Source organism: Electrophorus electricus, chromosome 21 (genome assembly GCF_013358815.1).
Source record: "Electrophorus electricus isolate fEleEle1 chromosome 21, fEleEle1.pri, whole genome shotgun sequence".
In the NCBI taxonomy this organism is placed as follows: domain Eukaryota; kingdom Metazoa; phylum Chordata; class Actinopteri; order Gymnotiformes; family Gymnotidae; genus Electrophorus; species Electrophorus electricus.
In genome coordinates this window covers 14,145,170-14,158,281 of record NC_049555.1, presented here as the reverse complement: position 1 = coordinate 14,158,281, position 13,112 = coordinate 14,145,170, and the positions used below count along the sequence as shown (strand labels likewise).

General features: G+C 48.9%; 1 protein-coding gene across 2 annotated transcripts in view; it reads left to right on the top strand.

The window, feature by feature from the left end:
* The window catches only part of itfg1 (integrin alpha FG-GAP repeat containing 1), a 96,019-nt gene that overhangs the window by 39,523 nt on the left and 43,384 nt on the right, over nt 1-13,112 (top strand). For both annotated transcript variants that reach the window (XM_027018675.2, XM_027018674.2), the window contains exon 10: nt 4,942-5,114. In XM_027018675.2, coding sequence (XP_026874476.1) covers nt 4,942-5,114 — 173 coding nt within the window. The remainder of the gene's footprint in view (nt 1-4,941; nt 5,115-13,112) is intronic.

Genomic DNA, 13,112 nt, shown 5'->3' with positions numbered 1-13,112 from the left:
TTGGCGGAGGGTTATGGATAAATCCCAGAGTCCCACACAAGCTCAGAAAGGCCCTGCTTTTCAGTTTCTGCCTCTGCTGTTGTTTTGACATCACAACTTATTTTTCTTAGGATCTCGAAATAACAAAAGTTGTTTTTCTTGAGATCAGAGCTTGTTTTCATCACGATATCGGAATTTCTGGTTAGCCGTGAATGCTGCTTGGTGAGTGCGCAAAGTTTTACTTTACGACTGACACAAGAGGAGAAACAGTCTCGCACACACTTTGCGACTGACACAAGAGGAGAAACAGTCTCGCACACACGTATAGTGAACAGAAATAAGAGTCTTTTTTCTTTTTTGTTTAGTTTCACAAATCGTTGGTGAGATGTTCTCGTCAGGGACCACGTTAGAGAGGTTTAGGGAAGCTTGTCAAATATAAACCTTTACACACTGTTTGTTTTACAAGTCCATTGTTGAAAACTGCAGAGGAAGTGATTGAGCTGTACTGTAAATCTCCACACCCTTGAAGAAGCACCGCTAGCATTTCTAAGATTCTTGTGCGTCTTCCCAAGTTCAGCCAATTCCTGAATGAAATTCAGTTCATTTATAACTTAACTATAATATATATTAGTGATCAAAAGAAAAATATGTTTTACAAGGGGGGAAATAAGTTTTGGCCTTCCATATAATCCAGTATCTTCGATACATTTTAAGAACGTCATCAAATATCTGCATTTCATTGCGTGTCACATTGTCATTGTACGGTAGAGGCAAAAAACGTAAAGAGAGAAGATCACTAAACAGCATGAGTGCGTGCTGGTCCTGTGGTTCCATTTCAGCCAAAACATGGAGCCGTTACCCTCTCTGTGTAACTGTTTTCAGTGTCACTGTTCTCTGCACGTGTGAAGCCGGTGTCTAGACACTCTCTGTATGATGTGCATTTTGACAGGCCTGTTTGAGACCTGCTGATTAAGCTCTGCCCCTTTCCTCTTGCCCCTCCCATAATAAACACTTCATAATTAGCAGGCAGAAGAGTCATTTATGCATTTTCTTTGGTTAATTATAGAGTCTCATTATCCTGGATGACACTGATTAGCTTCCGTCTCCTTCTCTGATTAGGTTGAAATCTGTGTGTGTTCGTGTGTGTGTGTGTGTGTGTGTGTGTGTGTGTGTGTGTGTGTGTGTGTGTGTTTGGTGCAGTGTTTTTCTTTTTCTCCTTATCTCTCTGATCAAACTGACTGGGGGGGGTTATGGTCCAGACCATAGTGTGTGTGGAGCGAGAGAATAAGGCAAGGCATTACCTGATGTGTGTGTGGTCCAGGCCATAGTGTGTGTGAAGCAAGAGGGGAGGTGTTAACTGTTCCAACATGGGCTAGGACCGGTCGGACCCATCATGTATAATGGTGTGTGTTTTAGTACTGTTGTAAGATGTGGCTTTTGGCAGAAGGCGGGAGATAGGCTCACTCTCCTCCACCAGCGGGAAACGTGATTTGCTGGCGCTGCCAAATGCCAGCTCTCTCATTGGCCAGCAGCGAGTCCCACCAGCATCCAGGCAGTAGCACAGATACTTTGAGTTATTTTTAAACTCTGGATGTTTTGAATGAATCTGCACGCTAAGTCTGGCCACTCACAAGTGGCTATAGCAGCACATGCTCACTTCCCCAGTTTCCCCCCTGTCTCTCTCTCATCCCTGTAATGCCTGTGGGAGGGCTTTTGCATAACTGAGTGCTCTCCCACCGGAGCTACTGTAATGATGTTATCAGGGCCTCCATCAGAGTCGTGCTCTCAGGCGGCTGACACGTTTGGCTGCGTGTTCCTCGTCCTCTGGCTCGCTTTAGTCGTCACTCGGCATGGCTGTACCTCACTCCGCCCGTGTGGAGTGGCGGGGCTTGGACTGAGTGTGGTCATCGGGGGGTTGCTGATGGATTGGCCTCAGTGCACACTCAGTGACACACACACTCAGTGACGCACACACTTCTCGACAGGGACTGTATCAGTCAAGGGGCTCTGTACTCTGGGGATATAGGGTGCGGAAGAGTCTGTGGAGGGATACAGGAGACGTGCATGCTTGGAGCATCAGCAAGGTATACACGCACTTCCACAAAAGCACACATGCACGTAGACACACATAGAAACTCCCCCCCTCCCCTCAGCCTCTTCCAACCATTATTTGGCTCTTTACCCATTTTGTAGACACCCTGCAGGCATGTCGGAGCAGCTGTGGGCGATGCGACCCTTCTGAGGTCCAGCTACTCACATGCACCTCGGCTATATCAGTGTGTCCAAGACAGATATGATGGAGCCAGGAGGGAGAAAAAGAGAAGGAGTGGGGGAGATGGAGAGAGAGAAAGAGGGAGAGATATCAGGGGGCTGATGAATCCACAGCAAGAGGACCCAGTGGGATCCACAGCCCTCCTGATTCACCCCCTCAGCCCTGATTGGGGTGGGGGGGCTTATATGCAACATTTGTCAGTCTCTGTGTGTGTTAGTACACTGTGTGTATTTATGAATATTTTATTATATATATTTGATTTCCTTTTCACCATTTATTCTATCAGTGTTTTTGGCAACAGTTGTTCATTATAATCCATGCCAATAAAGCACTTTGAATTTGAATATTGAAGAGCGAGTGAGAAGCCAGATTTTCAGCATCTTGTCACAGCGTATGGAACCAGCAGGAATTCTGTCAGCCTGTGGAACCAGCAGGATCTTTCCTTTCCTTTCCTGTTCCCATTTTGTAGATACATACTTCCTTTTCTTCTTCCTGTTTGACCTTTCATGTTTGTTAATTTGATATGGCAATAATGTAATGTTCATACCAATAACAAATTCAGTTGAATAGACAGCGAGAGAGGAAAGTAGGAAAAAGAGTGATTTTTGTGTGTGTGTGAGGGAGAGGTGAGCTGTTACATGAGGAGTGGAGAATGGAAACACCATCATTCCTAGCAAGCTGTGTTCCCTACAGAACACAGGTGCTGCACACAACACACCCTCACCACACTGTTCTCCTTACAAAAATAAAATAGTAGCAGTGCTTTGTCATTTTGCCGTGGAGGTCATCGGTGAAATGGCCATTAAGTCTTAGTATTTATTTTACTACATAAACACACGTAAGCACCACCTTGGTTTTCCTCTCAACGCTCCACCTTGCCTGGTGTTTACTTTCTGGTGTTTATGCATTCAGTGTGCAGACAGAGCCATTTTGGATGCTGGCCACCCCCCCACCCCCCCAGTCTGTGTCTGATAGTCACTCACTCCCTCCCTCTCTTTCTATCTCTCTCTCTCCCCTTCCCTCCCTCTCTCTCTCTCTCTCTCTCTCTCTCTCTCTCTCTCTCTCTCTCTCTCTCTCTCTCTCTCTCTCTCTCTCTCTCTCTCTCTCTCTCTGTGTGGAGGGGGAAGGGATCATGGAGAGATGCACCTGGTTCTCTGTTTAACATTCATGAATGAGTAAGGCCTACAGCATCTGTGCTCCTGCTTCCCCTGCGTCAACACTAATGGCCGAGAGAGAGAGAGAGAGAGAGAGAGAGAGAGAGAGAGAGAGAGACTGAATGCAGCACTGTTCTCTGTCTTGTCCAGCTCCCAAGCATTCTGGGTTCTTCTCCCTGTTCAGTGACCATAGGCCAGCCCTCCCCACACACTCATCTGTGTCTCCTCATTATAGTGTTTAGTCTCACTTTAAAAGAGAGAGCGACAGAGAGAATAAGCCCTCCCAGTCTCTGTATTCTGTCTGATTTGCTCTGGCCTCTTGTGAGAGATATTGATGTTTGTTGTGGGTGTAAAATCATCTGCAGTGGACCGGTCCCCTGCACCACCATACACCCCCACATCTGCAGTGGACCGGACCACTGCACCCCTGTACACCCCCACATCTGCGGTAGACCGGACCACTGCACCACCATACACCCCCACATCTGCAGTGGACCGGTCCCCTGCACCACCATACACCCCCACATCTGCAGTGGACCGGACCACTGCACCCCTGTACACCCCCACATCTGCGGTAGACCGGACCACTGCACCCCTGTACACCCCCACATCTGCAGTGGACCGGACCACTGCACCCCTGTACACCCCCACATCTGCGGTAGACCGGACCACTGCACCCCTGTACACCCCCACATCTGCGGTAGACCGGACCACTGCACCACCATACACCCCCACATCTGCAGTGGACCGGTCCCCTGCACCACCATACACCCCCACATCTGCAGTGGACCGGACCACTGCACCCCTGTACACCCCCACATCTGCAGTGGACCGGACCACTGCACCCCTGTACACCCCCACATCTGCGGTAGACCGGACCACTGCACCACCATACACCCCCACATCTGCAGTGGACCGGTCCCCTGCACCACCATACACCCCCACATCTGCAGTGGACCGGACCACTGCACCCCTGTACACCCCCACATCTGCGGTAGACCGGACCACTGCACCCCTGTACACCCCCACATCTGCAGTGGACCGGACCACTGCACCCCTGTACACCCCCACATCTGCGGTAGACCGGACCACTGCACCCCTGTACACCCCCACATCTGCAGTGGACCGGACCACTGCACCCCTGTACACCCCCACATCTGCGGTAGACCGGACCACTGCACCCCTGTACACCCCCACATCTGCGGTAGACCGTACCACTGCACCCCTGTACACCCCCACATCTGCAGTGGACCGGTCCCCTCCACCCCTGTAGCCTTAGAACAAACGTACCTGCCATTATTTCTAATCAGTGATGGGGTCCCTCCACCTGCGTTTTTTAGCTGTCCAGTAGAATATGTCTTTCATTTAAATGTAGCCATGAGGTTTTATTGAATTAGTCTGTGACGTGCTTGTGTACTACAGATCTAAAGCTATTGCTGAAATGTTTTTTCTTCTTCATTATTAGAACTACATGTCCTACAGCCCACAATAATCAATAATCTCTCATTCATTCTCTCTCTCTCTGGCTCCCCCTAGTGGGCACCTGTCCTGCTGGACTTTCAGAACCGGGACACACTGTGGGGGTTCGTGTCCCCTCCTCACAACCCCAGTGAGGGGGAGCTGGAGCTGCCCATCACCCTGCACCTGGGGGACTACAACCTGGACGGCTTCCCCGATGCTCTGGCCATTCTCTGTAACACCAGTCACCGGTGAGAGCTCGTGTGTGTGTGTGTGTGTGTGTGTGTGTGTGTGTGTGTGTGTGTGTGCGCGCGCGCGTACTCTCAGTTCTCAGTGACATAACTACAGCAGTAGGCTTATGTCAGGCTGGGGGCATGGTCTCTCCAGTGCAACACACTCTGTCCATCAGGCCTGGGGCGTGGTCTCTCCAGTGTAACACACTGTCAGTCAGGCTGGGGGCGTGGTCTCTCCAGTGTAACACACTCTGTCCATCAGGCTGGGGGCGTGGTCTCTCCAGGACATCACTGTCTGTCCGTCAGGCTGGGGGCGTGGTCTCTCCAGTGCAACACACTCTGTCTGTCAGGCTGGGAGCGTGGTCCCCAGCACATCACTCTCAGACTGGAAGATAACCACAGTATTTGAATATTCAAAGATTCACAACAGAAGTAACCCACAGTGAAGCAGACGTATCACAGTCACTTCCATAACACATATGAACTGTAGTTGTTTATCTATTCGGATTTTGTTTGGTTGTTTTTTTTTGCTGTCCATCAGTTGTTGACAAAAGGCCCTGTGCTGTGCTGGGAGATTCCTGAAGGATGTCATCAGTGCACGGAAGCCAGAGAGGACCGAGGCTCCAGGACAGAGGCGTCTTTCTCTCCGAGACAAGCCCAGCTTGGCTGCAGGCATGGGGGCTGAGGGACAGCAGAGTAGCAGCACACACACAGAACATTTTTTCGTTTTGCTTATGAGGGCTCAGACTGACCACAGCAAGTTGATTCCTCCTAGAGAGACCATCTGTTTTAGAAGATGACCAAACAAAGTCTATATTATACTACGAATCATCCATTATAATGAAAATTAGAATCAACAAAAATTGTCGCAATCAGGTAGAGGGAGACCGACAGAAAACGGGAGAGAAAGGAGAGAGAGGGAGAGAGGGAGAGAGAGAGAGAGAGAGAGAGAGATACCTTTCTACACTGTAGGTCTGTGTAGCAGGTGGGCGCATCTATAGCTACTGACCACCACACTCCTGAGCTGCTGTCGGCGTGCTGGCGAGTGCCTCCTCATTAGTGAGGAATAACCTCACTAGCTCTGTCCTACCCTTCCCTGCACAGCACTTGCTTGGAGGAGGTGCCTGACAGAGAGGCATGGCAGAGTTCCCCCTGACCCACCCCCTCTGAGTGAAGAGGCTCCACCTACTTTTCCACCAGGAGGCAGCACGGTGGTGCTGAAATCTTTGGGTACATGCTGATTTCCCGGCAGCAGCGGGTGCTGTCCGAAGTTCTGAATGTGCGTTCGTGGATGGTTTCAGCACTCCGGGGAGCATCTGGCTCTGCTGGAGTGGTTGTTGTTGTTTCTGCGGATGTCAGTCACTTTTAATTGATGTTTTGGCTTATCATACATAATGCTGTCTGTGTGACACACACACAAATCAAGTCTATTTGCGTCACTTGTGGGTTTATTTATTTGTCCTGCCTTTTTGATACGTTGCATCAGATGTCGCAATAATCTTTAACGTGCAGAAGCTTTCCTCTTCCCTCTCCTGGGATCATCGGAGGGGGTTTAGGTTCCTGCTCCAGCACACACCTACACTCAAAGCCTTCTTACCTACTCTGTACTGTGTGCGTGCGTGCGTGCGTGCGTGCGTGCGTGCGTGCGTGCGTGTGTGTGTGTGTGAGATTAAGGGAAGATGCAGGTTTCTGCTTCTCGGCTTTGTTGTCTTTTCATTCCCATCAATCCTCTGCTCTCCAGCCAGACTGAAGGGTTTAGAGTTTATGGTTTAGAGAGAGACTTCTCCACCCTCTGGGGCAAGTCTCTTTCTTTCTCTCTCACACACACACACTCCTTATTTTGTAAGTCTCTCTGTCCCTTCCTCCCACTCTGCAGACTAAGTGAAAGTTTACATGTAAGGAAACACTTGCCAAATCTTTGTCCTCTGCCCATGTCAGACTTCTCCTTTTGTTTTGGCTGACATCTGTGAATGTTAATAACCGAATCGAAGGATAGTTTAAGGTTACAGCACACGTATGCACCTGCGCACATGTGCGCCCACATACACACAAGCACATACACACACGCAAACAAGTGTGTGAGTTTGTAAGTTGGTGTGTAAGTTCGCCTTGTAATTGATGTTTGTGAGCTGTGAGCACCTTGAGGAGTCCCAGATGAGATTCCATATCTTTTAGCCCTGCCATACGTGTCATCGGGGTGGGTGGGTGTGTGTGTGAGTGAGAGAGTGTTTGTCAGTCTTGCTGTAGAAAATCCATATTGAAAACTAAAGGTCTAAACAGGAGCTGGAGAGATCCCTGTGCAGGAGAGATCCCTGTGCAGGAGAGATCCCTGTGCAGGAGAGATCCCTGTGCAGGAGAGATCCCTGTGCAGGAGAGATCCCTGTGCAGGAGAGAGCCCTGTGCAGGAGAGAGCCCTGTGCTGGTGGAAGATGGAGATGAGATGTAGGCTAGAGTTACTCATCTGACCTGCACACCTCTCCCTCAGACACCCATCTTGCACTCCCTTACACACCTGTCCTGTTTTAAGACTAATGCAGAGCTGACGGGAGGGAAACATGAGTTCTGACCAATTGGCCAAAGAGCCAGCAAAGAGCTCCTGGTTTACCTTCCTAAGTGATGATCTCCATCGTACTGCTGCTGTGTGTGTGCGCGCTTGCTTGCTTGCTTGCTTGCTTGCAAGCGTGTGTGTGTGAGAGAGAGAAAGGGGTCTTTACAGGAAGTACTTCACAGCCTCCGCATAACCTCACCTTAGGGAAATCTCGCAATATGTGCATTCACACACGCGCACACACACCCCGTGTTGCACAGGGCTTTGCAGGAGCTGCGAGTCTGCGTGTGAGTGTGACTGTGAGTCTGCGTGTGAGACTGCGTAAACACATGTTTCAGACTGCAAGAAGGAAGGAAAGTACTCAGAGTCCAGTCACATCTCTTACAGAACAGCAGAGGTGGAATGAGGTTGCCCACTCACTCACTCACTCTCTAACTCTCACTCACTCTCAGTTTAACTCACTCTCTCACTCACTCACTCAGTCTCTCACTCACAGTCTAAATTACTCACTCACTCAGTCTCTCACTCAGTCGTTCACAGTCTCTCTCTCACTCAGTCTCACTCACTCAGTCTCACTCACTCATTCACACAGTCTAACTCACACACAGTCTCACTCACACACAGTCTCACTCACACACAGTCTCACTCACACACAGTCTCACTCACACACAGTCTCACTCACACACAGTCTCACTCGCTCACTCAGTCTCACTCGCACAGTCTTGCTCACTCACTCAGTCTCACTCACTCAGTCACTCACTCACTCACTGACACAGTCTAAGTCACTCACTCACTATCTCTCTCACTCACGCTGTCTCTCGTTCTCTCTCACTCACTCACTCACTCTCTTGCGCTCTCTCTTGCCCTCTCATTCACTCTCTCATTCTCTCTCTCTCATAAACACACATATCCATCATGCCACAGGGCAAGACAGAATCAGAATGGCAAATAATCACAAGCTACTCTTCGTGATTATTAACCCCACGAGGGCTGTAACTCCAGCACATGGAGAACATTAAACACTCAGATGTGCTACACCCACGTATGCTTTAGGACCGTGTGTTAAACGCTCAGGTAAAGTGTGTGCAGGACTCGTATTGTGTGTGCGTAGGCTCCTACTGTCTACCAAAATGAAAGGGAATATTCTTCGTATTCAGGAAATGTTTGAACCATATTTCTGTGCTGTATTATTGCAAAGGTATTAATAATTCTAGCACAGAATGTTCCCACCAGGTATCACAGAAATTGTCAGAATCGCTACAGAGAAGACGCTGCTTAACGTTACTGTGTGTATCTGCAGTTTACATACAGCAGTGCAGAGACTGGAGAACTGGGTGTCAACACAGTCCTACTGTGATGGACTGTGTGAATGTACACCAGGAGCCATGAGCTACAGAGAATGTGTGTGTACACCAGGAGCCATGAGCTACACAGGGAAATTAAGAGCTTGGGAGTTGTAGCAAAATCAACATAGAAGAGTGTGTGGAGTGGGAGAGAGGGAGGAGAGAAAGACTGTAGAGCGAGTGAATAAACATGTTGTGTCTCTCTCTGAGACAGCTCGGAGGAAGACTCTTTTTAGTGAGAGTTCCTCTTCTTCATGGGTGTTGGTGTTGCTGGCCGATAGCATGCTGGAAGCTCCTGTTTGGCTAGCTCCCCCCAGTGGAAGTGTTTGTCTGGAGTGTGTTCGCTTCTCTCCCAGCTGTGTCCCTGAGCTGCTCTGTGCGACTGCATCCTGTGGGGTAGCGGAGCCGCTCAGCACAGTGACTCTGAACATCGGTTAATGTTCGCACTCAGCCTCAGGACCCTCGGCTCTGCTGGTTAGCTGTGGTGGAGTGTGGGTTTAGGAGAGACATCTCTCAGGACGGGGAAACTGACGACAGGGAGACTTTGGAGCAAAACAAACAAAGAGGTTTGATGGACTTTTGAAAGTGTTGGATGTGGTTGTCACTGGAAACAGGGGCTTCCCCAACTCCAGTCCTGTTGGGAAATGCTCGTCTGACCTGATGAATATTAATGCCGAGCACACTGAGAAACAATCTTAGTTTTGTTTGTCAATTAAAATAAAATCATCAGAGGAAAACACAGCAAACAGCCCAAAGGCAGCAAAGAAAAGCCATTCGTCATCAACATGAGTGAGTCAGTTCCAGAAAACTGCACCCAGAAACAAGCCTCTCTCTCTCCCTCTCTACTCCTCCTCTCCTCTCCTCTACTGTTGTTTCAAACTGTCATGGAGTTCCAGTCTTTCATTCATTTCTGCATTAGCTGCCTGTTCAGCCACTGTGGGTTTGATGCCTTTTTTGGGGGGGGGGGATGAAAGCTTCAGGTCTGACAGTGCTCAGCTTGTCCTAGTTAGTGTTGGCCAGAGATAATACAGTGTTGGTCAGATTTGGGCAAAGTCAGTCAATGTTAGACAGCAATGGGTAGTGTTGGCCAGTGTTGTGCTGTGTGGGCTAGTTTTGAATCAGTGTTGGACAGTTTGAGAGTGTTGGGCAGTGTTGGACAGTTTTCAGCAGTGTGGGTCAGTTTGAGATTGGATAGTGTTGGGCAGTGTTGAAAAGGAGATTGAGTTGCAGTCAGCCCTCCAATAGAGATGCATCTCGTGGATCAGCAGGTGTGTTGTTGCTTAGCCAAGAGCTGCTCTGATCCCCTGGCTAAGTTCCCTCTTTCTTCTCTCCTCCTCTTTCCCTCTGACCTCTCTGTTCCACTAATCACCCCTGTGCTGTGGCGTGCCAGCCTCTGTCCCTGTGCCCTCTGCACACAACACTGCCCACCCTGGTACACAGCCACAATCCTCCTCCTTTTCCTTAGTGCACATCAGTAGTTTGTTTTTTGTTTTACACTTTTCAGGGTGTGAAGCTTCAAGCTCAAAGATTTCAGCTTGATGAATGTTTGACATCTACAGCCTGGGGTTTGCATACAAGAGCCCTCTCCTCCCCTCCCCTCCCCTCTCTACTCCTCCCCTCTCCTCTCCACTCCTATCCTCTCCTCTCCTTTCCCCTCCACTCCTCCCCTCTCCACTCCTATCCTCCGCTCCCCTCCCCTCTTCACTCCTTTCCTCTCCTCCCCTCTCTTCTCCTCCCCTCTCCACTCCTCTCCTCTCTGGCTATGCTGGTCACTCCTTGGAACCAGCCTGTGTTTTGTTTTTTTTTCTTATTATTTTATTGAGGACATCAGGACGCACAGTAACAGGCATTTTAAACCCCTGAATTTAAGCACATTTAAAAAAGTTTGCCACAAAAAGACTTGAGATTGTGTACAGTGTTTGTTTAAATGATCTGTTAGGAGAGAGAGAGGAAGGGAGAGAGAGAACAAGAGAGCCCTTACACTGGGAGGGTCACTCCGAGCCCTTACACTGGGAGGGTCACTCCGAGCCCTTACACTGGGTTAATGGAAGTCTAATGGAATGCTATTCTTTATGACATCAGGATATTTATTTAATAGGTGTGTCTGAGTTTATGAGAGGGGGGGATGGATCAGTCCTGCTAGGGTAGAAGGAAGGACACAGTGTGCACACACACACACACACACACACACACACACACACACACTTGCAGAGTTTTTTAATTCTCTCACACGCACACACAGGTTATAATTCTCGTGCACACACACTCATGCTCGCTCACTCACTCACAGAAACAGAGGAGCAGGTCAATTCACACACAATCACACACTCAGAGATGAGCATGTTTTTAATTCTCACACACAAGAACAGGGTTTTAATTCACACACACACACATGCACGCGCGCACACACAAGAACAGGGTTTCAATTAACACACTCACATTCACAGAGAGGAACATCATTCTTAATTCACACAAAAACACACACACACAGACAGAGGAGCAGGTTTTTATAACACACACACATTTTTAATGAGCACATCCACCCTTCGCTCACACACAGAGCTTTATCCTGCTGTTCACCAAAACACCACCTCATCATCATCATTATAGTCCTCATAATCATCTTCATCATACCCATCATCATCATAACCTTCATCATCTTCCACGGTCTGATCATACCCGTGTCTCACATCCACCTGGAACAGATCAGACGTTGGCTTCATTGTGACTGGACAAAGCCATGAAACCTCCGACTGTCTGTGTACGTGTGTGTTCATGTGTGTACACCCATACACATGGCATGGCAGTAAGTTTGTCCTTTGACTGTGTGTCTCTGTGTGTGTATGTGTGTGCGAATGTGGGGTGGGTGTGTACGTGGAGTGGGGGTGTGTGTGGGTGTATGTTTTTTACTTGAACACTTGTCTGCTTATGCTCAGCCAGTAGCTCAGGTGCTCGCTGCCCTGTTGCTAGGCGACGGCAGACCACCTGATGGGTGTGTTGGGTGTCTCCCCTACCCTGACTTTTATTAGACTGTACTGATGACATCATTACATCCTGTTGTGACAGGACGTCAGCTTGGAGATGTTCAGTAGTCTTACCATGGCGGTCACATCACAGGATCTGGAGAGGAGGTTGATGTAAGTGTGAAGGGTGCAGTTTCAGGAACCATCGCAGGATAACAGTGGGACATTACTAGACATTACCTGAGCTTGTTTTGTAACTACAGCTGTTTGTGATGTGTTGCTTTTACAGCGATCACCTATTGTGCAAATATTCTTATAAATGTTATAGTGTCACTCGACATGGCAATAGATTGTATAACACACACAAACACACACAGTCTCTAGCTGTCAGAGCTGTTCAGAGCTTGAGGCAGTATTGGAGGTGTTTAACGGAACAGTAGAGTTTTTATTAGTTCTGCAAATTCTCCAAATCCTTCACTCTAATGGCATCCACCCACCAGCCTTCACCCACGTCTACCCCTCTACCTCTCTGCCCCTCTACCCCCCCCACACCTGACTTTCTACCTGTCTACCCCTCTACCTTGCTACACTTCTAGCTTACTGTACCTCTAGAGCTCTGCATCTACCTCTCCACTATCTGGTTTCTCTCTCCTCTGTCTCTGTCTGTAACTCAGATCTGCCTTCTCTCTCTTACTATGTGTGGTTCCCATGTGTATAAATGAACTACTTACCAAAAGAATGCATGTGGAATGCTTGTTACACAAACAAGAATACCAGCCAGGAGAAAGATACATGGAGCAAAAGGGAAAAGGGGAGAGAGAGGGAGAGAGCGGGAAGGAGCAGTAATGGACCTGAGGCTTGTTTAGTAGGAGCACCAAGGCCCCTGTGGAGGAAGGTAGAGGAAGGTGGAGTGTTGGCCCCTCTGTCAGTCTGGCTTCCCACCCGGGTTCCAACTCAGTGTGTCTGTGTACACACAGTGCTCAGCGAGTGGGTGTATGGGTGTATGTACGTGTGTGTACCTATAGTGTTTTGTGTATATGTGTGTGTGTGGGTGGGCTGGGAGGTTGATGTTTTCCCTGTGTGCTCCTCTCTCTGTAGTCTGGAGCTTCCGTGTGGAGCCTGACAATCAACTAGCTTCACTGTTTATTGCTGCTTCCCCTAT